Here is a 26,243-nt window from a genome sequence, read left to right as displayed (position 1 = left end):
ATCTGGGCCCTGAGACAGCCCTGGGTTGCCCTGAGTTGGGTAGCCCCACTAGGAATCATCCGGAGCTGCCCAAAGGCAACATGGTCAGACAGCGAGGGGAATGATGGAGAGGCAGGCAGGCAAGGTTTAAGGAATAGTTGTTTGCAGATGGGCTTTCAAACAACCCCACACTTCACTTGGACTGCATGAATCTGTACCCAGCAGGGGCGCGCACGCACACAGCCAAACTGAACAGGATTGAATCCTCCATTCACCAGCTCATGCAGTACCTGCTTCTTTTCCTTCGCACTCCTGACTGTATGTTTAATAGGATGCAATTAAACATTAGGATTGCTTCCCATAATCTATTTGGTTCAGGTCAGATCAGGATCGAATGTAACCTGGATTGGGTTGGGGGGGGCGTCATACACAGCCCTCTTTATTATTATTATTATATAGCTTCATCAGTGTGCAAAGCACATTTACAGTGCAACAAGGTAGGTTCATGCTCCTAGGAGTCTACTATTTGGATGCAGGCAGTGGGATGGTGCTGCAAAGCAATGGAGGGGGAAGGATAAACAAGGGGTGAAATACAGGCAAATGCATTACATGTATCAGTTACAGATAGGTAGCCATGTTGGTCTGCCATAGTCAAAACAAAAAAAATTCCTTCCAGTAGCACCTTAAAGACCAACTAAGTCAGTTCTTCATCACAGCTATCTGCCAACCACCCATTCCCACCACCCTTCTGAGTAATACCCCTCCCCACCTTCTCACTATATAGAAGGGTCTGGAAACTTCTGTTTCAGTGTATCTGAAGAAGTGTGCATGCACACGAAAGCTCATACCAAGAACTGACTTAGTTGGTCTTTAAGGTGCTACTGGAAGGAATTTTTTTTGCATTACATGTAGTTATGGGCAGAAGTTAGGCCAGGAGAGGGAGAGCTTTAGAGGTAAGCAAGGCTGACTAGGCAGAATGGGGTGGTTGCCTCTTAGGGACAGGGCAGAAATTGAAATTGAATGAGATGCTACTTTATTCACACCTTCTGAACCAATTTGCAAATAAAAACTTAGTTATCCTTTGAAATCTGCACTTTTCTGAAATTTGCGGTGCAATGTTCCAATGAAGAAATGTGTACAAAATTAAACAAAAGGCTGCATAAATGTGCATGTGTCAGTGAAAATGACATACACAAATGCATGGCATTAGGAGAAACTGCCTGGTGAAATGTAAATGTTAGTCAAAGCCACATATAATGAAAGTGCTCAGCAGGAGAAATTCACATTAAAATGCCGGTAAATTTTCATGAGGATCTAAAAATAATAATCACAGATTGCTGCAGAAATGTGGAGACCTGAATTTAAGTTCAGAAAATGCAGGCTAGGTTTTTTAGGTGCTGACATGAGCAGGAGTTTGGGCTGGTATGGGAGGGCAGGGGAGGTGCTAAAAGTGTGAGGCTTGAATTTTGCTACAGCAGAGGGGGGCCAGCTTTATATTCTGTCTTCATGTCATCCCAAAGATTCATTTTGTTCTGACATAATGACTGTCTTTCCAGTTCCTAACACCAGAGAAATGATGGCAGAATGGAACATCTATTTGGATTTCCCCAGGAAGGGGCCGTAATGCTGCAACTGTCACAGTGTCTTGGGCCGGCCCTGGAAATTAGGATGGGACATTTGTGCTGGATGCAGCAGGGAGATGGATAGGCAGTGCTGAAACCTGAAATGTGGTCTAGCTGAGATGCATGAAATTTGGCGGTAGATTTCTGGATGGAGGAGAGGGGAGGGAAGGAAGAGGGAAGAAGGTTGCATCAGGCAAGGTAGCATGGTGATGATGATGATGATGATGATGAAACAATGATAATGTACCTAATATTGCACTGGGGAGATGAGCAGAGCTGGAGCTGATGATGGCTTGCAGATCTGCATGTCACACATGGCAGCAAACAGGATAGAGAATGATCTGATGCGTCAAGTGAATCTCTTTCCCCTCCCCGTGTTTTCTTGCAAAAGCTTCATTGAAACAGGCAGGAGCTGTGGAAGAGTAATGGGAAGGGAAGGAAAGTGACCAGCCATCAGGCATCTTACCTGTCCGTTTTGGGACTTTTGCTTTCAGCTCTGCCTTGGGTATTTTGTTGTTGTTGAACAACCCCCCAAGCTGGTGCTTTTGCACCTGAAAGGTGGGGTGGAAATATTTTAGTAAATTAAAAACAAATTTGGAAATCCTGCAGTTTAATGACATTTCCATCAGTTGCCCTGATCTGCCAGGCTGTGCCCCATGTTAAAAAGTTAAACTAGTTCCACCCCATAGTGGCCAAACCCTCCCCTATGTGTCTCCACCCACTGAATGGGTGTTTTTAAAATCATAGGTTGGTGGTCTTAGGAGGGATAGTCAACTTGGGCTTTCTGCCCCAGCCACCAAAATATCTTGCGCTACCCCTGCTGTGTAGTCTGGCTTGGAGGCTGCATAGAAATGCTTTTTCCCTGTGTATAAGTTTAAGCTGCTGCCCCTTTCACAGCTGCATGCCTGCCCATGTACAGAATGCGGAGAGGCAAATCTTGTGCAACCACTTCTGGCCACATCATTCAGAGCAGTTGTTCTTCACACAGAGAAGCTCTGCATAGAAAGAGTATTAAATATATTGTAAAGAGTAAAGAAGGCACAATTGCCTATTTCCCTGCAAATAAAAGTTGTTGAGCAGAAGCAGCTTTTCCCAGTAAGAAGATGCAGCGATGGAGGGAGATGCAGCAGCTAATTTTTTGCCTCTTTTGCAACTGGCAAACTCTGAACAGAACATCTGTCTGCCAGGGGGCAGGGAATACAATGACTTTTTTTTCACATATCCGCCACATGTGTCTCCTGCAGTGTCTTCTGTCTGTCCTACAGTCTAATCCCATACTTGAAAAAATAAATTTCTAGTCCTCGTTGTTGCAGAGAAAAAAGCTGAAGTTGTAATGGACGAACAATGAAAATATGCTAGAAGGAGAAGGGCCAAGGGGCAAGAGCTCATGCTCCTTGTCCTTCCGCTCCCTCTGTTGAGTTCATTTGACCCATCAAGGCTTTTCTGTTCTCAAGAGGTTGCTGATGCAACTACTAGGCCATGTTTTCCCCCTCACTTCCGGTAACCTTTTCATCACTGACTTGCCACCTGAGTTCTTCCTGTGCATCTTCTGTGTCTGCCGTGGAGCATTCTGGGAAAAGACTGAGGGCAAATGGTCAGTTCGCCAGATCTACCTGGCAGCCCTACTAGGAAGAAATCATGTGGAAGCGCCACAGCAAAGTGCTTTCCATGCCCCAATCCCCTGGGTAGGGCTGGGGGTGTCTCCTGCCTGAAACTCCAGAAAGCTGCTGCCAGTCCGTGTAGACAATACTAAGCTAGAAGGACCATTAGACTGACTTGGTATAGGCAGCTTCCCATTTTCCCCATGTTCCTCTCCTCCATGTTCTGTGAAGGTAAAGGTAAAGGGACCCCTGACCATTAGGTCCAGTCATGGCCGACACTGGGGTTGTGGCACTCATCTCGCTTTATTGGCCGAGGGAGCCGGCGTACAGCTTCCAGGTCGTGTGGCCAGCATAACTAAGCCGCTTCTGGCGAACCAGAGCAGTGCACAGAAACACCGTTTACCTTCCCGCCAGAGCGGTACCTATTTATCTACTTGCATTTTAACGTGCTTTCGAACTGCTAGGTTGGCAGGAATGTTCTGTGAAAGCACGCCTTAAATCAGGGGTGATGAACATGTGGCCTTCAGCTCTGACCATTAGCCAATCTAGCTGGGGCTGATGGGCACTGGAGTCAAACAACATCTGGAGGGCCGCAGTTTCCTCACCCTGAGGCCTGGCCAACCTTCCCTCAAGCTTCACATGTCAGGAAGCATCCACTAATGTAGCTGGCAAGCGTTCTCTCTCTCTCTCTCTCTCTCTCTCTCTCTCTCTCTCTCTTTCTCTCTCTCTCTCTCTGAAGTATGCCCACCATTACTGACATTTTCTGCCATTGTCCCCCTGTGAGCTGTGGAGGAAATCGAGGGTTTTCCCAGAAGGCAACTGAGGAAAGAAAAAACAACAACCTTAGCCCACACTCTCCTTTCCCTCCCTGCAACTTAAAGCAAAGCCTCCCAGGCCTGACTTCTCAGCACCACCACATCACCCTCTTCCTGCTGTCTCTCAAATTCACCTCACTCCAATTTACATAATTCCCAGGCACCATTAATCATTCTAATTAGCCAGAGCCAGTGAAGTGAATGCCGGAGAGGAGCAGCGTTAAGGGGGTAGCGGCAAATGGGGGGGGAGAGGCTTAACAGCTTGGGGTGGAGAAAATGGGGGCTCCTCAAACTGCCCCATGCCCTCCTTAAGTCTATTTCTGTATCTGCAGCTGGTTCAAAATGTGACTGTCAAAGTTTTGACCAAGTCCTCTGGAACATGACGTGAGATCTCAGTTGTTCCAGCTGCATTTGGCTATCGGTCTCTTCCTTGGTTTAACGGAAGATTTTGGTTACTGCTTTTGAAACCCTAAATCAGGGGTAGCCAATGTGGATGCCTCCAGCTTCCATTAGCACCAGCCAATACAGTCAATGGTTAGGGATGATGGGAGTTGTAGTCCATCAACATCTCCAGAGTCACAGCTTCCTTACCTGCAACTTAGGGTTCATGCCTGAGCTGTGGAGCAGCAGCTGGAGGTTGGAATAGGGGAGAAGCTTGGCTCATGATTTTAATGGGAACCTGTCCAATTCACACTTATAATATATGAACTGAAGTATCTTCCAAAATTTGCACTCCTCTGAATTTTGGGATTCAGTCATCCAACCAAGGACAAAAATCAGGGGGCATCCTCAGGTATTCTGAGCAATGGGCAGGACTAAACGAGTTTTCCTAGAGCAGCCTCCCCCAATCTGGTGCTCTCCAGCTGCTTTAGACCTCATCTCCCATCAGCCCCTGCCAGCATGGCCTGTGGTCAGGAATGATGGGAATTGAAGTCCAGTGATGTTTGGAGGGCACCACATGCAAGGAGCCTGCCATAAACTTTCATGGATGTCCTAGACTGGCCTCTTCATTTGGATTGTAGTTCTGCATTCTGAATTGAACACACTCAATTCTTTTACTGCAGAGAGGAGAAAACAACAGTTGCAGGGCTTTTGATGGCTTTTTCCAGGTTGTAACGCGGGAATAAAGACATTTGTTGTGGTCTAGGGGTTCGAATGCCAGGCTAGGACCAGAAAGGCCAGAGATTAAATCTCCGCTGTAGCTGCTACCCTTTGCACACTTACTGGGGAGTTAGCCCCATTGAACCACTCAGTGGCATTTACTTCTGAGTAAACATTTATTAGCATGCTCTGTGAGACATGAGATTCAGTGGCTAACCTTGGGCCAATCATGCGTTCTCAACCTAGCCTACCTAACAGGCTTGTTGTGATGCTGGAAGACTCTGCACATGGCTCTGAGTGCAGTGAAAGAAGGGTAAAGGTAAAGGTAAAGGGACCCCTGACCGTTAGGTCCAATCGCAGACGACTCTGGGGTTGCAGTGCTCATCTCGCTTTATTGACTGAGGGAACCAGCGTACAGCTTCCAGGTCATGTGGCCAGCATGACTAAGCCGCTTCTGGCGAACCAGAGCAGTGCAAGGAAATGCCATTTACCTTCCCACCGGAGCGGTACCTATTTATCTACTTGCACTTGACGTGCTTTCGAACTGCTAGGTTGGCAGAAAGAAGGATAGGCTAGGCTAAAAAGTAAGGGGATATATTATGGGATAGGGAAAGGGTTGCTCATCTCCTAGTCCAGTGCCTGTAACAGGAGCTTGTTCTGCAGAAAAATGTACAGGCAATAATTTTATCTCAATGCCATTCCCCAGTAGTGTCATGGGTTTGAGCCCCATGTGGCCACTTGTCATGGATGCTTTAGCTGAGATTCCTGCATTGCAAGGGGTTGGACTAGATGACACTTGGGGTCCCTTCCAACTTTACAATTCTATGCTTCTATGGTCCTATATATGAGTGGGCTTGGACCAGTCCATGCATCTCCACATTCTAAGAGATGCATGGAATGAAAGGAACAGGGAATGCGACAGTGTCATGGCTCCAGACCAGAACAAGGAATACCTAGCAGTGCAGGCCGGTTTATTAGGGGGAGTGGAGGACTGCTCCCCCAACCTCAGCCTAATCTCAACCAGCTCCCATCTGTCTCTCTTCTGACTTAAACCAGCCCAGGAGCATGACACAGCCTATATGCTTCCTCCTCCTTAGCCTCAGTCTCAGTGATCTTCCTTACAGGAGGATGGGGAGGAAACGCTAATTAGTTGGCTCTGCTTCTCATTGGCTCTCACCCCCCACCTACCATTGGCACTACCTCTGTCTACTTTTGAGCGCACCCCCCTTCTGCTCTGCCAATTGCAATGGGCACTAGCACCACCCATGCTAGAAGCACTTGTCAGTTGCTCTATGACACACCTTTGTCTCACCGATAGGATCACTATCCATGGTCCTGAAACCCTCCTTGGCAAGAACCCTGAGATTAGTGCCTCCGCTTAGCTTGGGTCATCGCCTATTTTTGGTGTTGAGCGTCTCCAGAAGGGTCACTAGTGTCTCCTTTAAATCAAGAGCCACTTCCCAACCCTTGTTGGTTTGTTTTTTGAGGGCGAGTCAGGAGTGGGGCTATGCTGTGCTGAACGGGGTCAATATTTAGTGTGCTGAATTCACTGTGGCCCTGATGTGTTATTGGCAAGGGAGATGGACTGAGGAGGTCTTTGTCTGGCTTAATAAACCTCTTTCATGTCCAGCACCTGTGTAGAGCCTGAATTCAGTATTCAGCAGGGCGCTCTCTACAGAGGCCTACAGCAGGGTTTCATTGAGTTTATTCCTTGGGAACATACCTTGTCATTCCACTTTAAATATATAATATATACCTCCAGGACATTTTAGGTGGGTTTTTAGTTTAGCCTTTTGTGTGTGTGTTTTTTTAAGTATGTCAAATACAGAGTTGAGGTAGGTGATTCTGCTGCTGAAAGGTTTCTTTTCTTTAAAAAGAACAGTAAGAAATAAAAAAAATGGACCAAAAAAATGCATTTCGTTCTATAATGAATACATTGTGTTATAAGGTATTCAATGATTGTTTTATATTTGTAAGCCATTCCAGGATACATGTGATGGTGGGTAATCTATGAAGCTTATAAATAAAATAAAATCTTCCAAGGAAGAATGGGGGTACAGCATGGAAGTTGGCCCTCTATGTGGGAAAATGCACCCTTAACCCATTATGCATAAATATAACACAAGGAGAGTTTTTCTGTAGCTAACACCCCCACTGCCAATAACCTAGGATGAAGAGCCAAGTGCATGTCACTGGCTTGACCAGTGCAGATGTGCTCTGTCAGATAACTGTGTTCCGGATAGAGTTTCTTCCCCTTCTGCTCCAAAAGAACTCCCTGGCTTCTCTTTAAGGCTGTAGGCTGCAGATGAGACTCTTGTGGTGACCAGTGGGTACTAGTGATGGTGCTGCAGTCTGCAGTTGCCTGGTTGAGTATATGAACTTCTTCCACTCACGATGCTCATGCACATTCTAGACTGAGGAGATGTATACACGACACCAGTGGTTCCCAGCTGGTGGCCCACAGACTACAGGGGCTCCACATAACCCACCCAGGGAGTCCGTGGCACCATTTGCATAGCAAAAACTACCATAGATACATCAAAATTTTCCAAAATTAAGGAGCCCATGGCCTGGCTTTTGAAAAACAGGGGGTCTGCAGTACTTTGCTAATTGGAAACCACTGCATTAAACCACTGAAATGCATTCAGAGCACATACCTGCCTCAAGAAATTCTGGGTACTATGGTTTGCTATGAGTTGCTGAGAATTCTCTTTCAGTGTGTGTGTGTGCGCGCGCATGTGCAGACTACATCACCCAGAATTCTCTGAGGGAAAAAAATATGCTTTGAAATACTGAAAAAAGTAATTAATTACACAATATTTGCAGACTAAAAGAAAAGAGTGGTAGCAAATGGCACTTGTATTCACTTGCATGATTTCCTGATTTTGCAGGAATTTCCACTCCTGGCTGCATTCCTGAAGGTATTCTTCAACATCTCTAGATGTGACCTGTGTTAGAACTTCCTAAATCTACTTTTAGTATCTGGATGTATCTTGTCAATGCATCTCTGGGTTAGACATCACCACATTCCCAAGCATTGTTTTTCCAGCTCAGTAACCAGCCTCTGCTCATCCGTATGGAGAGCCCTAACCTTGTATTCCCCCCTCCTTGGTTAATTTCTTCCATGTCCCATTGGCACACATGGCTGCCTGTCAATATAAACCTTTCTACCTGATGGAGTCAGGAAGGTCAGACCTGGGGAGACAGAGACTCATCCCTTGCAGTGCCAGGCTATTTTCTGCCAGTCCTTGGCAGGGCACTCTCCTTATCTCACCCTTGTCAACCTCCATACTGAGCAAATGCAGATTTTGACATGCTATGTCCTCCCTTTTAGATGTAGCGCTTACCAAGGCAGAGGTGCACGCTATCAGTTTCAAACGAATGCCAATTCTGACTTGTGGCAAATTGAGTCAGAGTAACCTGTAACAATTAATGGACCTACGTTAGCCATGCCCACCCATTTCAATGGGCATTGGGTACAATTCTTCATGGTTTGCTTCAAATGGAGGAGGACTGCGATTAGATAAAAAGGCAACCAGGGCCGGTCCTCCCATGAGGCAAGGTGAGATGGCTGTCTCAGGTGGCTGGATCCACAGGGACAGTCGGTGCAGCCTCCAAGGCTTGCATCTCCAGCTGCCACAGTAGCAGCAACAGCCGAGATGCACTCCTTGGAGGCTGAATCTGCCACCTCCTCAGCAAACCTACCATGCTATCTCTGCCCCAGAGCTCCAACCCTTCTGTCCGTCCAAAGAGTTCAATGCTACTGTGGAAAATCCCCAAACCAGTCTGGTCAGAATGTTGACTGTTGTGGGTGGAAGGAGATTAGCTACCAATTAGTTTCAGGGCCCAATTCAAAGTGCTGGTTTTGACCTATAAGGCCTTAGATAGGTCAGGACTGCAATACCTCAAGGACCACCTCTTTCCATAGGAACCTACCCAGACCTTAAATCATCTTCCGAGGCCCTTCTTTATATGCCTCCTCCTCAAGAGGTCCAGAGGGTGGCAACATGAGAATGGATCTTCTCTGCAGTGGCTCCCCATCTGTGGAATGCTCTCCCCAGGGAAGTTTGCCTGGCGCCTTCATTATACACCTTTAGGCACCAGGCAAAAAGTTCCTTTATAACCAGGCCTTTGGTTGATCTGATTTACATCCTATGCCCTTTCAAAATATGGTTTGGGGGGAGCTATTGAGTTGTTGTTGTTGTTTTTATTTTTATTATGTATTTTGTGGTTTTATAGCTTGATTTTATTCTGTGAACTGCCCTGAGACCCCTGGGTATAAGGTGGTATATAAATTCAATAAATAATAATTTTTTAAAATTTATTTTTTAAAGCAATAGGCGGAATTCAATGGATCATTGCTGGCCAGCTGGACTCTTGAATAGGAGCAATCTGCACTGCAAGGCTTGTTGCAAGCTCTGCTTGCAAATAACAATAAACAGACCATGAGCAGGCAAGTCGTAGTCACTGCCGGTTAGACCTTGTACAGTGTATTTGGCATGGCAACGTGGTCACATACTTGTCTCCATGCTGGGTGTGGTGTCTGTGTTTTGCTTATTCCCTCTTTCTTTCAGCCCATGGCAGCTAAATTAACCCCGTGCCCTGTTTCAGAATACAAGCATTTGACCCCCCATTGCTTGGAAATGGCCCCAATAACACTGCCGCCTTGCCCTGCCCTGCCACTTCCCAAATCTGGCCCTTCAGGGACCAGGCTGGCACCATCCCTCATCCAAACCAGCTCCTTGAATCGTGCTTGAAAGTCAGTCAGTGCAGACAGGGGAGTCCTTAGGCACCACCTCACATTGCAATAAAAACACTGCTTAACTCATTTTGTCACTCCTTAATCTCTGGGACCAACACGGCAACAGCTGTCTATATCCCATTACTATGAAAGATACCGGAACTTGGCACCTGAAAATGGGGCATTTGCAACACGAAGATGAAGGGAAGCAAAATTAACTGTGATGTCTGCTTCTTGGGTGAGGGCAAGGAACAGAATATCATTCCCCGAGGATTTTTTTTCATCCATATTAACCTTCTGCTCTGCTTTAATATGTAACGTCACCCTCTATATACCAGGGAACGAGTGACTTTTCAGTATTGTATGATGGAGAGAGAGTGTGTGTTCTGTTTAAGAGGAAAGCTTGCATGTTTTTTCCACCAATGGAAATCAGATAGCAGAGAGCCAGTGCAGTGTAGCGGTTAATAGTTCTTGTACAAGGACCTGGGAGAGAAGGTTTTGAATCCCCACTCAGCCATGAAGCCCACTGAGGGCCTTGGGCCAGTCATGGTCTCTCAAGTTAACCTACTTTACAGGGTTGTTGTGAAGATAGAAAGAGGAGTCAGAGATGCCCCTTGGAGCTCCTTGAAGGGAAGGAGGGATGGAATAATAATAAATAGTAAATAAAATCCAGAGGCATATAATTATCTCAGCGAAAGCATCCATGACAGATAGCCATCCAATCTCTGCTTTAAAAAACCTCCAAGGAAGGAGAGTATAAGGACAACAGTTGTTGTTGTTGTTTTATTGCACATCATCTATTTTAACCTCCACACCAGACACTCCCGTAGAGCTCCACTCAGAGTAATTGATTGTTATTATTACTTTATACAGTGCCTCCCTACACTTGGTGGCATCTGGGGGTGCGTTTTTATTAAAAATGGGAATCAGGAGTATTAGAACAATGAACCTCTGATGTGATCTAGCAAGGCTGTTTTTTGTCTTTAAACTGGGGCACTCCAATCTTTATTGAGGGGGAGGCGACACCACAAAACATAGGATGCTACCTTATACTGAGTTACAGCAGACCCTTGGTCCACACGGCTCAATGTTGTCTGCAGGAGGGGTCACCAATGGGTGCCTGCAGGAGGAGATGTGCCCCCACCTCTCCCCACTGCTGAATCAGGCTTGAAGGATGCATCCTGTTGTAGCCAACAGCCACTGCTCCGCCTCTGAGTTACAACCCTTCCTGAAATGTTAGCAAACCATTGCCTGGGGGAGTTCGCAATGCCGCCTTTTCTTCCTGAGCTACCAAGTTTTATAAAAACATGAATGGCATGGAGACACGGCCGGATTTAGCTACTGAAGGTAATGGGGCTCTTTATATGTCCAGCTGTCCTTTGTCAACAACAAATTGTTGCTGTTTTTTGTGTTGAATATATGCTATACAGTACTTTAGGGACACAGGTGGTGCTGTGATCTAAACCACTGAGCCCAGGGCTTGCCGATCAGAAGGTCGGTGGTTCAAATCCCCGCAATGGGGTGAGCTCCCGTTGCTCAGTCCCTGCTCCTGCCAACCTAGCAGTTCAAAAGCACGTCAAAGTGCAAGTAGATAAATAGGTACCACTGCGGCAGGAAGGTAAACGCCGTTTCCGTGTGCTGCTCTGGTTCACCAGAAGCGGCTTAGTCATGCTGGCCACATGACCCGGAAGCTGTACACCGGCTCCCTCAACCAATAAAGTGAGATGAACGCCACAACCCCAGAGTCGGTCACGACTGGACCTAATGGTCAGGGGTCCCTTTACCTTTAAGGCAATGTGGTGACCCCCATAGGTGTTCTTGGATGCCAACACCCCATGATCCCCAGGCAGCATGGGGAGATTGAGAGTTGCCCTCCACAACATCTGCAAGGTCCCACGTTGGCTGCCCCTCCATTTGTCTTTGATGTTAAAAGAAAAGAACTCTGTTCATGCTCAGGGGCTAGCCCTTCCTCCAGACAGCCTGTGGGCACCAAGTAACAGGGTCAGTGAGTGTGTGCATGTGTGCACAGATTTCTGGTGAGGCATGATGTGTCCTAGGCGCTTCCAGGCCCTGACAATGGTGCTAAGCGCATGCATTAAGCAGACGTCCTGGTCCAGGAGGGACTGCTGGCTTAGCAGCATCTGCTGTGACCCTCAAGCTGTCTGTGTGCCACGGTGCCAGTTGCTGGATATTGACAGTCGCCACTCGTAGCCAGAGCGAGAACATGAAGTAAACACAATGTCACATCCAAGTGAGAGCCGCCAATTAGATACCTGCCCACTGCAATCTGTCATAGGGGAGGGCTATCTGGGATGGAGAGGGATGGGGAGCTGGGCCAAAGGGAAACCTGGAGCACACAGCCTCCGCCCTCTGAGGGACGTTGATAGGATTGGTGGAGCACAAGCTGTGTAGAAATGGAGAGGGGCTTGGTGGTGGCGGGGAGGAAAAGAGAGAAAGGACAGCCGGAGGCTTGCGAGGCATTGCTGAGGAGAGCTAGCGGGGCTTGCGCGGGCTGTGATTGATCTCTGTCCATGTCTCTTTCTTCCCTCGTCACCTTCTCCCTGGTTCTGCATGCAAAGCAATCGTCTGCCTCTCCGACTTGTGTCCGGCTCCATTCGTCAGCCAGACAGAATCTTAATCAAGCACTTCACCGGAGGGGCCCAGGCAGGCTCCTGCTCTCTCTCCCTCTCTCTCACACACACACACATACACACAATGCATTGCTGATCTGTGGACAGATTTAAGAATCGGCAAGGTCAGGCAGGCTGCCTTACCTGGTCTGAGTTCCACAGGCACACAAACACACAAGCAAAATTAGATTACACCCTCCTAATCTGGATTTAGAAACTGGAAATATATCTATATATATCTGTGTAAATCTCTCTCTCTCTCTCTCTCTCTCTCTCTCTCTCTCTGTGTGTGTGTGTGTGTTTCACCACTCATTCCATAGGGAGTTCTACTCATTTCAGACCTGTATCCCAATTTGTAGAATGTGTCTTCTTTGTTTTTTTTAGCCTATGGCTGCTTTCCCCTATTTTTGATCATCGTAAATAGTTGCTTTTATATTGTTTCTACTGATAGTTCCATTGCTTTATTCTTTTTGTGAACTTCTCCGAGGGTGGTGGTTGCTTTTCCAGTCAAGCGGCGTGTAAATTTTGGGAAACAAACAAACGATTTGAGGTCAATGGGTGTGAATCTGAGTACGACTAACAGTGGATGCAACCCCTTTAATTCACAATTGCTGGAATGGATTTTTAGGACTTTACCAAATATGTTCTGTGTTTGGGTTGCGACTAACAAATTTGGTAGCATGGGGACTTTTGCGGGGAATGACACTGTGCCTAAATGGATCCCCCCCCCCCCCGGCTTTCCTGACTCTTTGAGGAAAAATAAAGCACAGAACCTGGGGGTGCTATCGCACCAAAAGGCAACCCCTACCCTCCACCCCAAATCTGAGTTGTCTGACCTACACTTACAGGGTTCCCAACATGTTGGGGTATATGCAACACCTCCGTGTGCCGAGCTCCCATAAATGCACTGCATGTTGGGAGCATGCAAACCCAGTCTGAGTCCTTGGTATGTGCAGATTCTCTCTTTACTACACCGGTCCATCACAACAGCGAGTGTTTTTGATGGTATTTGCTGAGCAGCTGCTAGTCCTTGATATTTGAAGCCTGTGGACAAAAAGATAGCTATGACAGTATGTAACAGGTAGCCCATGACTGATGGCAAATTAGGAGTAGAGAGAGATTCGGATTTTTTGCAGGCCAGTATAGGGCGAGGAGAATTTGCTTGAAAATCTCTCTCTCTCTCTCTCTCTCTCTCTCTCTCTCTCTCTCTCACACACACACACACACACACACACTTTTTAATAGCTCTAGTGAAGAGGCATCATTAACCATGAATAGGACAAAAAGGGGTGTGATCTCATGCATAGGGCAGAGGATAGGGGGCTGACTCTGTCCAAACCCCTCCACCTCTTTCCCTGGCTCCAATCTTTGCAGCAGATGCCCCCAAATGCTGGTGACACCACTGAGTGACCTGCACTGTGCTAGGCAGTGGAAGGAAATCACTTGGAGGACATAAATAAATAAATCCATAATAAAAATGATGCTGGTCGGGTCCCCTGCTGCATAGCTGCTGACTAAGCTTTGACCCTCAGATCTCTCCCAGATGCTGATGCCTGTCAATCACAGCCTGGACCCCAGTTCTGATGGAATATGGGCAGGGTGGGGGTAGTGACTGGGTATCTCAGACAGGAGCAATGCCTCTGTGCTCTAAGGCCAGGGCTGAGCTTCAGGCCTTGTTTTCAGTGCCTGGAGCTTGTTGTTGTTGTTTAGTCATGTCCTACTCTTCATGACCCCATGGATCAGAGCATGCCAGGCACTCCTATCTTCCACTGCCTCCCGCAGCTTGGTCAAACTCATGCTGGTAGCTTCAAGAACATTGTCCAACCATCTCGTCCTCTGTCGTCCCCTTCTCCTTGTGCCCTCCATCTTTCCCAACATCGGGGTCTTTTCCAGGGAGTCTTCTCTTCTCATGAGGAGGCCAAAGTATTGGAGCCTCAGCGTCATGATCTGTCCTTCAGTAAACACTGAGGGCTGATTTCCTTCAGAATAGGTTCAGGATAGGTTTGATCTTCTTGCAGTCCATGGGACTCTCAAGAGTCTCCTCCAGCACCAGAATTCAAAAGCATCAATTCTTCAGCGATCAGCCTTCTTTGGATGTGCAAAATGTCACAGGGCTGGTTGATTTCCAGTTTCCCATGGAAGGGGAGCAGCTGCAACCTGGAATCAGCAGGGGGCTTCCCACTCTAGCTACAGCACCGGAGGGGTATAAAATTTTCATTGTCTCGGGAAGTCAAGAAAAGAGAAGCCTTCCAAAAGGGAAGGGTCCATAGCTTTGTAGCAAAGCAAGCAAGTGGGAGCCGCAACCAAATGTTGCAGCTTGGAGTGCTCCTTTCTGGGTTCCCCCCAGTTTGCTAGCCCCGCCTTCTTTCAAGGCCTTCCGAATCAGAGGATGTGGCTTTCTGAGCCTTGACGTACACCTCCCCCTCTATCTGGATGCTTCTAGATGACCTGCTTATTGAACATGCATCCTGGTCATTTTATCCAGGGAGATTAAACGATGTTAGCTATTCAATGGGCATTTGGCCTGATTTGTTTGCAGGGGTGCAAAATTCCCAGTTGCATTCCCAGTGAATTTTCCCTTCCCTTTCCCTGTTGCAAAAAATGTCTGATCTTCTGGAGAAGCAGTTGTGCTGTGCAAGAGCTCCCAGCTAGCCTATAACTTTGCAACCTGAATTTGCTGGTATGTGGTTGAACCCCACCCCAAAATAGCGGCAGCTTGGAAGCTCACTCCCTCTCTTTTTAGTCTCTCTGTGGGTTTTCACCTTAATTATTCATCCCTTTGAGCAGCAGTGCAGGGAGATAATTTTAGACTCTGGGCCATAGTTCCTGGGCTACTTTAGACTGGGATGTGTATTGACTTCATTTACCGTATTTTTTGCTCTATAAGACTCACTTTTTCCATCCTAAAAAGTAAGGGGAAATGTGTGTGCATCTTATGGAGTGAATGCAGGCTGCACAGCTATCCCAGAAGCCAGAACAGCAAGAGGGATTGCTGCTTTCACTGCGCAGTGATCCCTCTTGCTGTTCTGGCTTCTGAGATTCAGAATATTCTTTTTTTCTTGTTTTCCTCCTCCAAAAACTAGGTGCGCCTTGTGGTCTGGTGCGTCTTATAGAGCAAAAAATACGGTACTTTGGCATGTGAGAAGCTAAGCCTTGCTCTGTTTCTTTAGTGTGCGTTTGTGTGTTTTCTCCTGCTCCTTCTGTTGACTTCTGCCCCAAATTCTTGCCCTGATGACAGCACCGCCTCCTGATGGCAGCAGTCATCATATCAAGTGATGAATTGCCGTGGGCGAGCCAGACTTTGGAAATGACAAATGGTGCAGTTTATCTCTACTACTGCTGCCCAACCTTTGCATGTTTTGAAATCCTGGGCTCGCTTTCAAATCGCAAGCTCGTGATGACAAACAATCTGGGTCTGGGCATCCCGAGGGACCGTTGTGCTTCAACAACAACACCTCCAGCCCCCTCAAATAAGAGTCAAGCCAGGCATCTGACTCATGACATTCCTAACTCTGCAGCATCAGAACCTGTTAATGACCAGGTTGCACATCATGACATTCAGGATCTACGGACTTGTCTTTTGGACCCTTTCTCCAGCTATTGTCAGCCCAGCCTCTAAGCCTCCTGACCTTAGATTACTGGGAGAGGGAGAAAGAGAGTCGGTGGATTTTTGACAGGGATAGAAAACTGAGGCACATTTGATGAGGCATCCCTGTTGATGAGCCCTCGGGCAATCTAGGCTATGTATGCACATGCACCTTCTACCCCAATTCAGAAGAGAAGGGAGGCTTGTACCGTGAGTCAGATTGTTTCACAAATGTTCTCTTAACAGCCCTGATAGGAGCTGGCACTCCAGTGTCCTCGGTGGTTGCCATATACTCAGTCAGTGGTTGCCTCGCACAGGTGGAATCTCACAAGTCAGATCCAGGTGAAGGTGGCTAGGAAATCCATCAGTCACTCTATCTAAATGGAACCTCAATGTTCAAAGGCAGAGTATGCATTCAAAGACAGGTTGCTGGGAACTGCAGGTGGACAGAGCACTGCTGCGCTCTGTTTTCTGTCTCTGTTCCTTTTGCTTTAGAGCAGGGGTGTCAAACTCAAATTCACTGGGGGCCGCAGTTTGGTCACCCTCAAAGGGCCGGTTGTATCTGTAGGACCATGTGTCCACTCAATATAAAAACAAGTAGAGGTTTCCTGAATGCATGTAAAGTGGAGGTTTCCTGTGTAGAACGGCCGGCGCTGCTAGAGGGCAGACGTTCTCTGGCTTGTAGGCTGCCGTGCATGCGCTGAAGAGGCGGCTTTCTTGTGTAAAAAAAAAAAAAAGCGAGAATAAAAGGTGAAGGCTGGCAGCCGGCGGCGGCTACACGGGCCACATGACGAGGTCCGGCGGGCCCGATTCGGCCCGCGGGCCTTGTGCTTGACACCTGTGCTTTAGAGAAACACAATGTTTAGAATCATAGAATAGAATCATAGAATCATAGAGTTGGAAGAGACCACAAGGGCCATTGAGTCCAACCCCCTGCCAAGCAGGAAACACCATCAGAGCACTCCTGACATATGGTTGTCAAGCCTCTGCTTAAAGACCTCCAAAGAAGGAGACTCCACCACACTCATTGGCAGCAAATTCCACTGTCAAACAGCTCTTACTGTCAGGAAGTTCTTCCTAATGTTTAGGTGGAATCTTCTTTCTTGTAGTTTGGATCCATTGCTCCATGTCCGCTTCTCTGGAGCAGCAGAAAACAACCTTTCTCCCTCTTCTATGTGACATCCTTTTATATATTTGAACATGGCTATCATATCACCCCTTAACCTCCTCTTCTCCAGGCTAAACAGAAAGGGGATCCTATGAGTTTAGAGAAAGGAGATCCTATGAGTCAGGACCAAATGGACTTCTTCTGACACATGTCTTCATATTTGCGTGTTTGTGTGTTTGGGTCCGGAGCAGGGGAAGGCATCGTCAAGGTTGTTGTCGCTTTAAGCAGAAGCGTCGTTGACAGTGCGGGTAAGCGATGCAATGCTTGCATCTGCTGTCAGGTAAAGAAGAAATCACACCGTGCACTTCAACACACTTAAGTGCTGTTCAGTCAATGATACCTCAAAGAGAACTACAGCAATGCTAATGAGTCATTAATACCCCAAGGAGATGTAAATGAATGGGAAAGGAGATTTACAGTTAGTTTACACAAAAAGCAGATCATGTGGCAATGCTATTCCTAGCCTGTGCCACTTCAAACTGCAGGTGAGGGGCTTGCATGATGTGTGTGTGTGCAGTACAACCATTGCAGTGCTGAAGGGGGGGAAAGACAGCCAAGAAAGGTCCCTTTAACTAAAAAAGGTCTCTGGACCTGCCTGTGGGTGCTAAACTGTAGGCCAGGCATAGACAAACTCTGGCCCTCCAGATGTTTGGGACTACAATTCCCATCATCCCTAGCTAACAGGCCCGATGGACAGGGATGAAGGAAGTTGTAGTCCCAAACATCTGGAGGGCTGGAGTTTGCCTATGTCTACTGTAGGCAATGGTTTGAGAGAATCAGTAGGGTTGCATGCTCTGTTCCTCATCAGTGCTGACTCCAGGGTGGGACTGTGAGATTGCCATGTGAATATCACAAGAAAGTAAACAAGGCGCAGTGTTGCTTTCTACTATTGTACCCCAAAATAGAGTGGCTAGCTCAAAGGGCGAATGGGGGAGACATTCAATTGCTTTTACATTTAAAGGTGAACTTGCCTTATTGTCACTTTCTGAAGCTGAAACAAAGCCATCTTTCGAAATTTGAACAGCACTCTGAATTTTGCAGTCCAGCTACCCAGACAAGCTGTGTGTACATAAATGCATGGACTAGGCTAAAGTATGTTTAGTGCGGTGAAAATAAATACAAGAACACATTCTGTTGTGGGAAATCACTTCACAAAAATGTGTGTATTAGTAGAAATGTGTGCTAAAATGCTGGTGAATTTTCATGGGAACTTAAAAAAAATAAACCACAAACTGATGTGGAAATGTGGAGAGCCAAATTTAAGATTTGGGGGAAAAACAAGAAACCGAGAGAATTGGAAACTGATGTAGTCAAGCATTCCTAGTTCAGAGCAGCTCAATATATTGACAGCCGAGTGATATCTAATCATAAATCATTTGTGAACATCATCCTCTGCTGGTGCAGGGCTGCGTCACTTCTAGGTTATACAGAACTCTTCTTCAGGCAGAATTCTTACAGGATGATATTAAGAATGGGAGAGCTCAGAAAGCTTGCCTGTTTCTACATCGACAAGAGGTTTCGGCCTTTCGGCTTTTCGGTTTAAAAGCTCTACTCCTAAAAGAGGTGTTGCTTGTTTTGCCATCACTGGATCACTCTGCATGGCAATCCCTCGGCCGCACTCTAACAGCAACTTCTCTCTGTGTCTTTCACTGTGCAGGACTGCTGGTTCGGGGTGCTGATTTTAACCAGCCAGCTGACAATTACACAGTTTGTCAAGGGGATAATGCAACACTAAGGTGAGTTTCTCCCCCTGACTGAGGAATGCGTATTTGTGTGTGTGCGTGTGTGTATATATATACAGTGGTACCTCAGGTTAAGTACTTAATTCGTTCCAGAGGTCCGTACTTAACCTGAAACTGTTCTTAACCTGAAGCACCACTTTAGCTAATGGGGCCTCCTGCTGCCGCCGCGCTGCCGGAGCACGATTTCTGTTCTCATCCTGAAGCAAAGTTCTTAACCTGAAGCACTATTTCTTGGTTAGCGGAGTCCGTAACCTGAAGCGTATGTAACCTGAAGCATATGTAACCTGAGGTACCACTGTGTGTGTGTGTGTGTGTGTGTGTGTGTGTGTATGTGGGTGGCTGAGAGAGTGATGAGCCCTCCCCATTAATTTATTACCATGGACCAGACCAAAGCCTTCCACAACCTAGTGGTCTTCAGAGGTTTTGGACTTCAACTCCCATCCAACCTAGCCAGTAGAGTCCTGCTAGCTGGGGCTCATGGGATTTATAGTCCAAAACCTCTTCAGGTTGAGGAAGGCTGCTGTAGTTTCTCAAGCTGTATGGACTCATATCTTCCTCCTGTTCTAAACTTACTAGACCTTCCATGTCAGCGCCCACTCAACCCCACACCTCTGTCTTTGGGAATAGGGAGCCTGTGGCTTTCCAGATGTTGTTGTGCTACAGCTCCCATCCTTTTTGAACACTGGTCGCACTAGCTTGGGCTGATAGGAGCATAGGGAGTCAGACCCGTTGGCCCATCTAGCTTCACGTTCCCTACATTGCAGTGCCCACTGCTGCTGGCAGAGCAGAAGGCAAGGAGGCCAACAGCAGGTGGCGCCAAAGTGAATGGCAAGCAGAGCCAACGAATTCCACTTTTGTCCCCATTCTCCTCCCTGCTGGAGGGGGCAACACAGAGTTTAAGAAGGAAGAAGAAGACAGGCAGAGCCATTCCACAGACTGTAAGAAGGCAGACAAGTAAGGGCTAGCTGGGGGAAGACTGAAGTCAGTGGGGCAGTGCCCCAGTTTCCCTCATGGTTTGGTCTCCACTGCTATGCTGACTGGCTCTCCAGGTTTCCAGGTGGGGGACATTCTCAGCAATACCTGGAGATGCCAGGGATTGAAGCTGGGACCCTCTGCAGGTGGTCTCCCAACTGAGCTGTGGCCTTTCCTCCCAACCTAGGGGATTTGGAGCCCAGCAAGATTTGTGGGGGCAGCTGCCTGCTGCCCACATGTTGACTTTCTTTATTAAATTGCCCTGAGGTAAAAGGATGAATGGGGATTAGCAAATGTAAGCACCTAGCAGGCCACCGTACACAGGTCTAGTGCTGGGCTTGCTGGGCCCAGGGACCACCAAGCATCACAGACCTCCCATGTAAGGGAAGAGTGGCTCCTTCCAAGCAAAGCAAAACAGAAGCACACTCTCTGGTGACGCAGCCATCTTTCATCTACAGCCTTTGCTCCAGCAGAGAGCGGGACCTTTCCCTGACCCTGCTCTCCCGTTCCCCCTTCCGTTGATGTCTGAACCCAGAGCAGGTTTCGTCCCGCAGTTCAATCATTTAGCTCTCCCTGCCTATTAAAGTTTCATCGCAACATCTTGACAGTATTTAAATAAAATATGCCCTCTCCCCCCTCCCCCCACCTCACGGCACAACGCACAATTACCTTCTCATAACGCGTTAATAGCAGCCGGCGGTGACTTTCGGGATGGCTAATAACTCTGTCAAATGCGGCATAAATTCACTAGGCCTTGGTGCGAATACTTCTGCATTGTTTCGAAGCAAGAGGACATAGGGAAGCTGCTTTGAACTGGGTCAGTGCGAGAGACCACCAAAAGCAGTGTTGCCTGTAACTGGCTGGCAGCAGCCCTCCAGAGTTCTCCCATCCCTAACACTGGGGACTGAACTTGGCACCTGCACACAGATGCTCTGTCACTGAGCGATAACCCTTCCCAGTAGGCCCACATAGGAGAGCCTTCCCTGTATTCTGAGGGAATTCCATTACCCCCAAATCAGGTTCATACCCCTCAACTGTCCTGTTTAAATCGGAACATCCTGGTTTTTTTGGGGGGGCGTGCTCTCGCGGGGCAGCACGGCACCCAAAAATGTGAGGGAGAGCACACCTTGCATCTTTCAACCACATCAGTAGCGCAGAATTATGTGAAATTCTGCGTTCCAAAATTAAGTCCAGTTATACAAAACCTGTGCCAGGGTTACCGTATTGTTTTAACTGCCGTTGCTTTAACTAAAGCCTAGCACACAGAAAGGAAGCCGGAGAAGTTTCTCCCACCCCACTGAGATCTCCTTTCTCCCTCTCTGAGCAAGGACTGACACCAAACCTGGGTTTTAAAACGGCATTCTCCACTCTGCACATGCTTAGGGGAGGAGTGATGGTTAGTTGCGTAAGTGAGATGCTGTGGGCTGCAGCCAGATTGACTAGAACTCATGCTGTCCTAGAGCACAAGAGCTGTAGTAGAGGAGGGAAGATACTCTGCACATGCTCAAGGACAGCCATTAGCGCATCTCACAGATTGTTTGGAACACATGCCCACCTGACTTTCAACAAGAGAACAACTGCAGCTCTCAATGACTGCTGGCTGCCAGAGATTATCCTCTTTTCATGGGGGAAGCAGCCACCAAGCCAAGGTTTCACGTGGCTGCATTATAGGGATCCGTCTGGCCCTATGATGACCTCTTGTTCCCAGCACAAAGGACCTCTGCTTGTTTCTTGCTCATTGCTCTTTCTCTTCTTTGGTGTTCCATGCACTAATGGGTCTCAGTGGAGCAGACTCGGTGCCAGTTCCAGATGCGGCCGTCATTTCTTGCGCTCGCCGGATGATTTTTGTATTATGATCTGACCAATTAGCCCTCGAAACATAGGGAGCTGCCTTATCTTCCATCAGACCACTGGCCCCATCTAGCACAGCATTGTCCAGCACTGACCAGCAGCAGCTCTGCAAGGTATCAGGCAGGGTTCTTTCCAAGCCCTACCTGGAGCTGCCAGGGATTTAACCTGAAACCTTCTGATTGCAGCACACATGTTCTACTACTGAGCTACAGCCCTTCCCAAGTACTTTAGCACCTCATGTTTCGGGCTGGACATTTGGGTTTGGGCTGGGTGTTCGTCAGTATGCGGATGACACCCAACTCTACCTCTCTTTCAAATCGGAACCAGTGAAGGTGGTGAAGGTCCTGTGTCCGTCTGGAGGCGGTTGGAGGATGGATGGCAGCTAACAGATTGAGGTTGAATCTTGACAAGACAAAAGTACTGTTTTGGGGGGACAGGGGGCAGGCAGGTGTGAGGGACTACCTGGTCCTGAATGGGGTAATTGCACCCCTGAAGGACCAAGTGCACAGCCTGGCAGTCATTTTGGACTCACAGCTGTCCATGGAGGTGCAGGTCAATTCTGTGTCGAGGGCAGCTGTGTACCAGCTCCATCTGGTACGCAGGCTGAGACCCTACCTGCCCGCAGACTGTCTCGCCAGAGTGGTGCATGCTCTAGTTATCTCCTGCTTGGACTACTGCAATGTGCTCTACATGGGGCTATCTTTGAAGGTGACTCGGAAACTACAACTAATCCAGAATGCAGCAGCTAGACTGGTGACTGGGAGTAGCTGCCAAGACCACATAACACCATTCTTGAAAGACCTACATTGGCTCCCAGTACATTTCCGAGCACAATTCAAAGTGTTGGCGCTGACCTTTAAAGCTCTAAACGGCCTCAGTTCCACATGAAGGAGCGTCTCCACCAGCATCGTTCTGCCCAGACACTGAGATCCAGCTCCGAGGACCTTCTGGTGGTTCCCTCATTGTGAGAAGTGAGGTTACAGGGATCCAGACAGAGGGCCTTTTCGGCAGTGGTGCCCTCCCTGTGGAATGCCCTCTCATCAGATGTCAAGGAAATAAACAACTACCTAACTTTTAGAAGACATCTGAAGGCAGCCCTGTTTAGGGAAGTTTTTAATGTTTGTTGTGCATGCACAATAGGATCTCACTGGTATGGATAGGCTTACACTTCTCATTGCCATTTCTTCCTGCAGGCATGATATTCACAACTTAGTCACAAAGTGGCTAATGTGGTCCTCTAAGCATTGTTGGGACTCCAGCTCCCGCCAGACCCAGCACCAGGATGTCCCATCAAAAGCCATTCTGCTGAAGCCCCCCCCCAACCTGGAAATGCCCAGACTGGACATGGCAGGAGCAGTTCCATGCCTTTAAAAACATTTAGACGGGGAGCAAGGGTTCCATTTTAAAATCACAAGAGAGATGCACACTAGGAGAGCAGAACCCTCCCCTCCTTTATGCTTATTTCCCCAAAATTGAGCTCAATCAGAGCTGAGCGCTAATATACCTTAAGGCAATTGACCTTGACAGGGAGAAAAGGGGAACATGATAGAAGTGTATGAAATTATGCCTGGTGTGAAATAGGGATGGATGTGCCTGTTAATTTTGGTTTCTTGTTTTCCCCATGTTGGGATCAGTTTCTCACATTTCTGCAGCCATTTGTGAGTTGTTGGTTTAACAAAGGAAGCCTCGTGAAAAATTGTCAATGTTTTAGTGCAAATTTCTACTAATATACGCATGTTTGTATGAAGTTTTGATGAATAATCATGTTTTGCCAGAAACTTTCCCCTATATAACAGGTGTGTGTGTGTGTGTACTAGCATACATTTTTCTGCATATGTTCACCAATAAATGCTCTCTCTTTTTGGCACATTAGATGGAGAACCACACTGAAGGAGTATGACTGTATGGCTTGCGTGCTAGTTCAAAAAGTGAGAGCTTGGTAGTTTCTCGTTCCAATGCAAAGAAAATCAAATTCCTCCCCTATCACGAATGCGAAGCAAGTGGTTGGCGATAAATTTCTCTCTCTCTCTCTCTCTCTCTCTCTCTCTCTCTCTCTCTCTGTGTGTGTGTGTGTGTGTGTTTGTGTGTGTGTGTGTGATGGTCACCAATCCAGATGGCTTTAAACGAGGAGTAGACAAACATATTTTCCAACTGCCCCCAAAATTCCGGGACTGTCACAAAAACCCTTAAGCCATCACGGCTTCTCACTTGGTCACGCCAAGTCCCGAATTCCCAAGGGACCTTCCCTTGAGTGCAGTATTTCAACATGTTGCTGGAAGTTCAGATCCATGCGTCCCACTAACACATTTCTTAGATCTAGGCCTCCCGCTCCATTTCCCCAACTCAAAATGGCGCCACTTCCTGTGTTTTTTTAAAAAATGAAAACGAGATATGGGTCACTTGAATGCCCCTAAGAAATTCTTTCACCATTTCCCTGCTTCTCAGTCAGTCAGTCTCCCATGAAGAAAGCAGTGGGTTGGGGAGCAAAGAGGGTGGGGCTTGTCCACAAAGCCACTGCATCTGTGTCCCTGCTCCAGTCTCTGAGGAGGAGGAGGGACAGCGGTGGGCTGTGGAATGATGGCAAACTCCTGTGACCACCTGGCACTAAGGTGGTGAAACTGCAGGAGAAAGTGGCTGTGCTAGAGGTGGAGATGGCCACACGACAGAGCCATATGGAGCATGAGAAGAAGAAGGTGTGCCTCAAAGCCCAGGACAGCATCCCCATTTTCATCTGAGGAATGCTGGAGGGTAGGGACAGCACGATGGCTAATCTCTGGCTCCAAAGCTGGAGGCAACAATCCTTCTGCTGGACACTGAAGTCCAGCGCCGAGGGCCTTCTGGCGGTTCCCTCACTGCGAGAAGCCAAGTTACCGGGAACCAGGCAGAGGGCCTTCTCGGTAGTGACACCCACCCTGTGGAACACCCTCCCACCAGATGTCAAAGAGAACAACAACTACCAGACTTTTAGAAGACATCTGAAGGAAGCTCTGTTTAGGGTAGCTTTTAGTGTTTGATGCATTACTGTATTTTAATTTGTTGGAAGCCGCCCAGAGTGGCTGGGGAAACCCAGCCAGATGGGCGGGGTATAAATAATAATAATAATAATAATAATAATAATAATAATAATAATAATATTATATAATATTATTATTATTATTATTATTATTCTGAATACTGGTTGCTGGAAGCAACGGGAGGGCAGAGTCCTCCCATGCTCAAATCCTGATTTCCCACAGGCATCTGGCCGGTCACTGTGAGAACAGGATGCTAGCTTAGATGGGCCCCGTGGCCTGATCCGGCCGTGTTTGTCTTTTGTTCTTCTCCTGCTCCTTTTAAAATATAAATTGCTTTGTTCACTCAGTAGACATCAAAGCAACCAGGATGCTCTTTGAGGGAATGTTGGGTCTACAACATGGGGCGGGAGAGCAGGGAGAGCCCCCCTCCCCATGTGCCCTCTCTGCATCCAGCCCCCTCCACACACGCCCAGCTGGAAGTTGTGAGTCAGCATGCGGAGATCGTCTCTCTGCCATTCCCCCCTTCCTCCTCCCCCCACCCACCAGCCCCCCACTCCAAACAGCCTGCAGTGTGCCGGGTTCCCACCAGCCTGAATCAGCAGAGGCTTTGACCTACTTCCCAAGACCTCTCCCTCCTGCTCTCTCTCTGCAGAATAGAAGGGGGAGGAGGTGGAAAGGAGCCCTCCCTCCCTCGCTCGCTGGCTGACTTGCTTGGCAGGAATACTAAGCGAGCTGCAGTACAGAGCCTACGTCTTTTGTTAGCTCCCAGGGGCAGGTCACCCCCACCCAGTACCCTATCTCCATGGAGGAATTTTGGCAGAGCTGGAGCAGAGATCCAACTAGTCCAGTGCTCTCTCTTTCCCACAACGGCCATGGAAATGATGCCTTTCTATGCTGCCTCCTTTCCTTGGATGCTGAGATATACTGCAACTCTGCATGGAGGTTTTAAGATCCTGGCTTGTGGCTGCTGGTATGCCTGTCGTCTACCACCACCTTTTAAAAAGATGGTGGTTTTAAAAGGGCAACCAGACAAGCTCACAGGGGCCTTCAGTGGTAACTAGGCATGGAGCCTATGCAATATATTCCCTGCTGCATTAGAAGCAGAAGGCAACACTGAGTACTCTGTGCTGGAGAGAGCATTTGAACTCATGTCCTGCTATTAGAGTGCTGGTTTGCCACTGTGGGATTAGGGTGTTGGATCAGATGGAGCTTTGGTCTGATCCAGCAAGGCTCTTTTTGTGGTTTTAATCCTCTCTCCCCTAGCTACCATCACAACTCTTATGGTGTCAGGGACTGGACTGAGGAGGAATGGTGGGGGCGCCAGTATAGATTCAGAACAGTGGTTTGCAGAAGGGCATAGTTCAGAGGCTGCAGAGTTGAGAAGCTGGGGGATATTGGAAGAGGAACAGCAGGAAGAAGAA

The 26,243-nt window shown here is 47.8% G+C and overlaps 1 protein-coding gene across 1 annotated transcript in view; it reads left to right on the top strand.

Moving 5' to 3' along the window:
- Positions 1 to 26,243, top strand: part of IGLON5 (IgLON family member 5) — a gene marked incomplete at its 5' end in the record, with an annotated part of 129,993 nt that overhangs the window by 84,020 nt on the left and 19,730 nt on the right. Inside the window, 1 exon segment of the mRNA XM_083754059.1 lies at positions 18,901 to 18,979. Within this exon segment, the coding sequence (XP_083610185.1) occupies positions 18,901 to 18,979 (79 nt within the window).

Source organism: Podarcis gaigeae (assembly GCF_964106915.1).
Source record: "Podarcis gaigeae genome assembly, chromosome: 8".
NCBI lineage: Eukaryota > Metazoa > Chordata > Lepidosauria > Squamata > Lacertidae > Podarcis > Podarcis gaigeae.
This window is presented reverse-complemented; position numbering and strand designations above follow the sequence as displayed.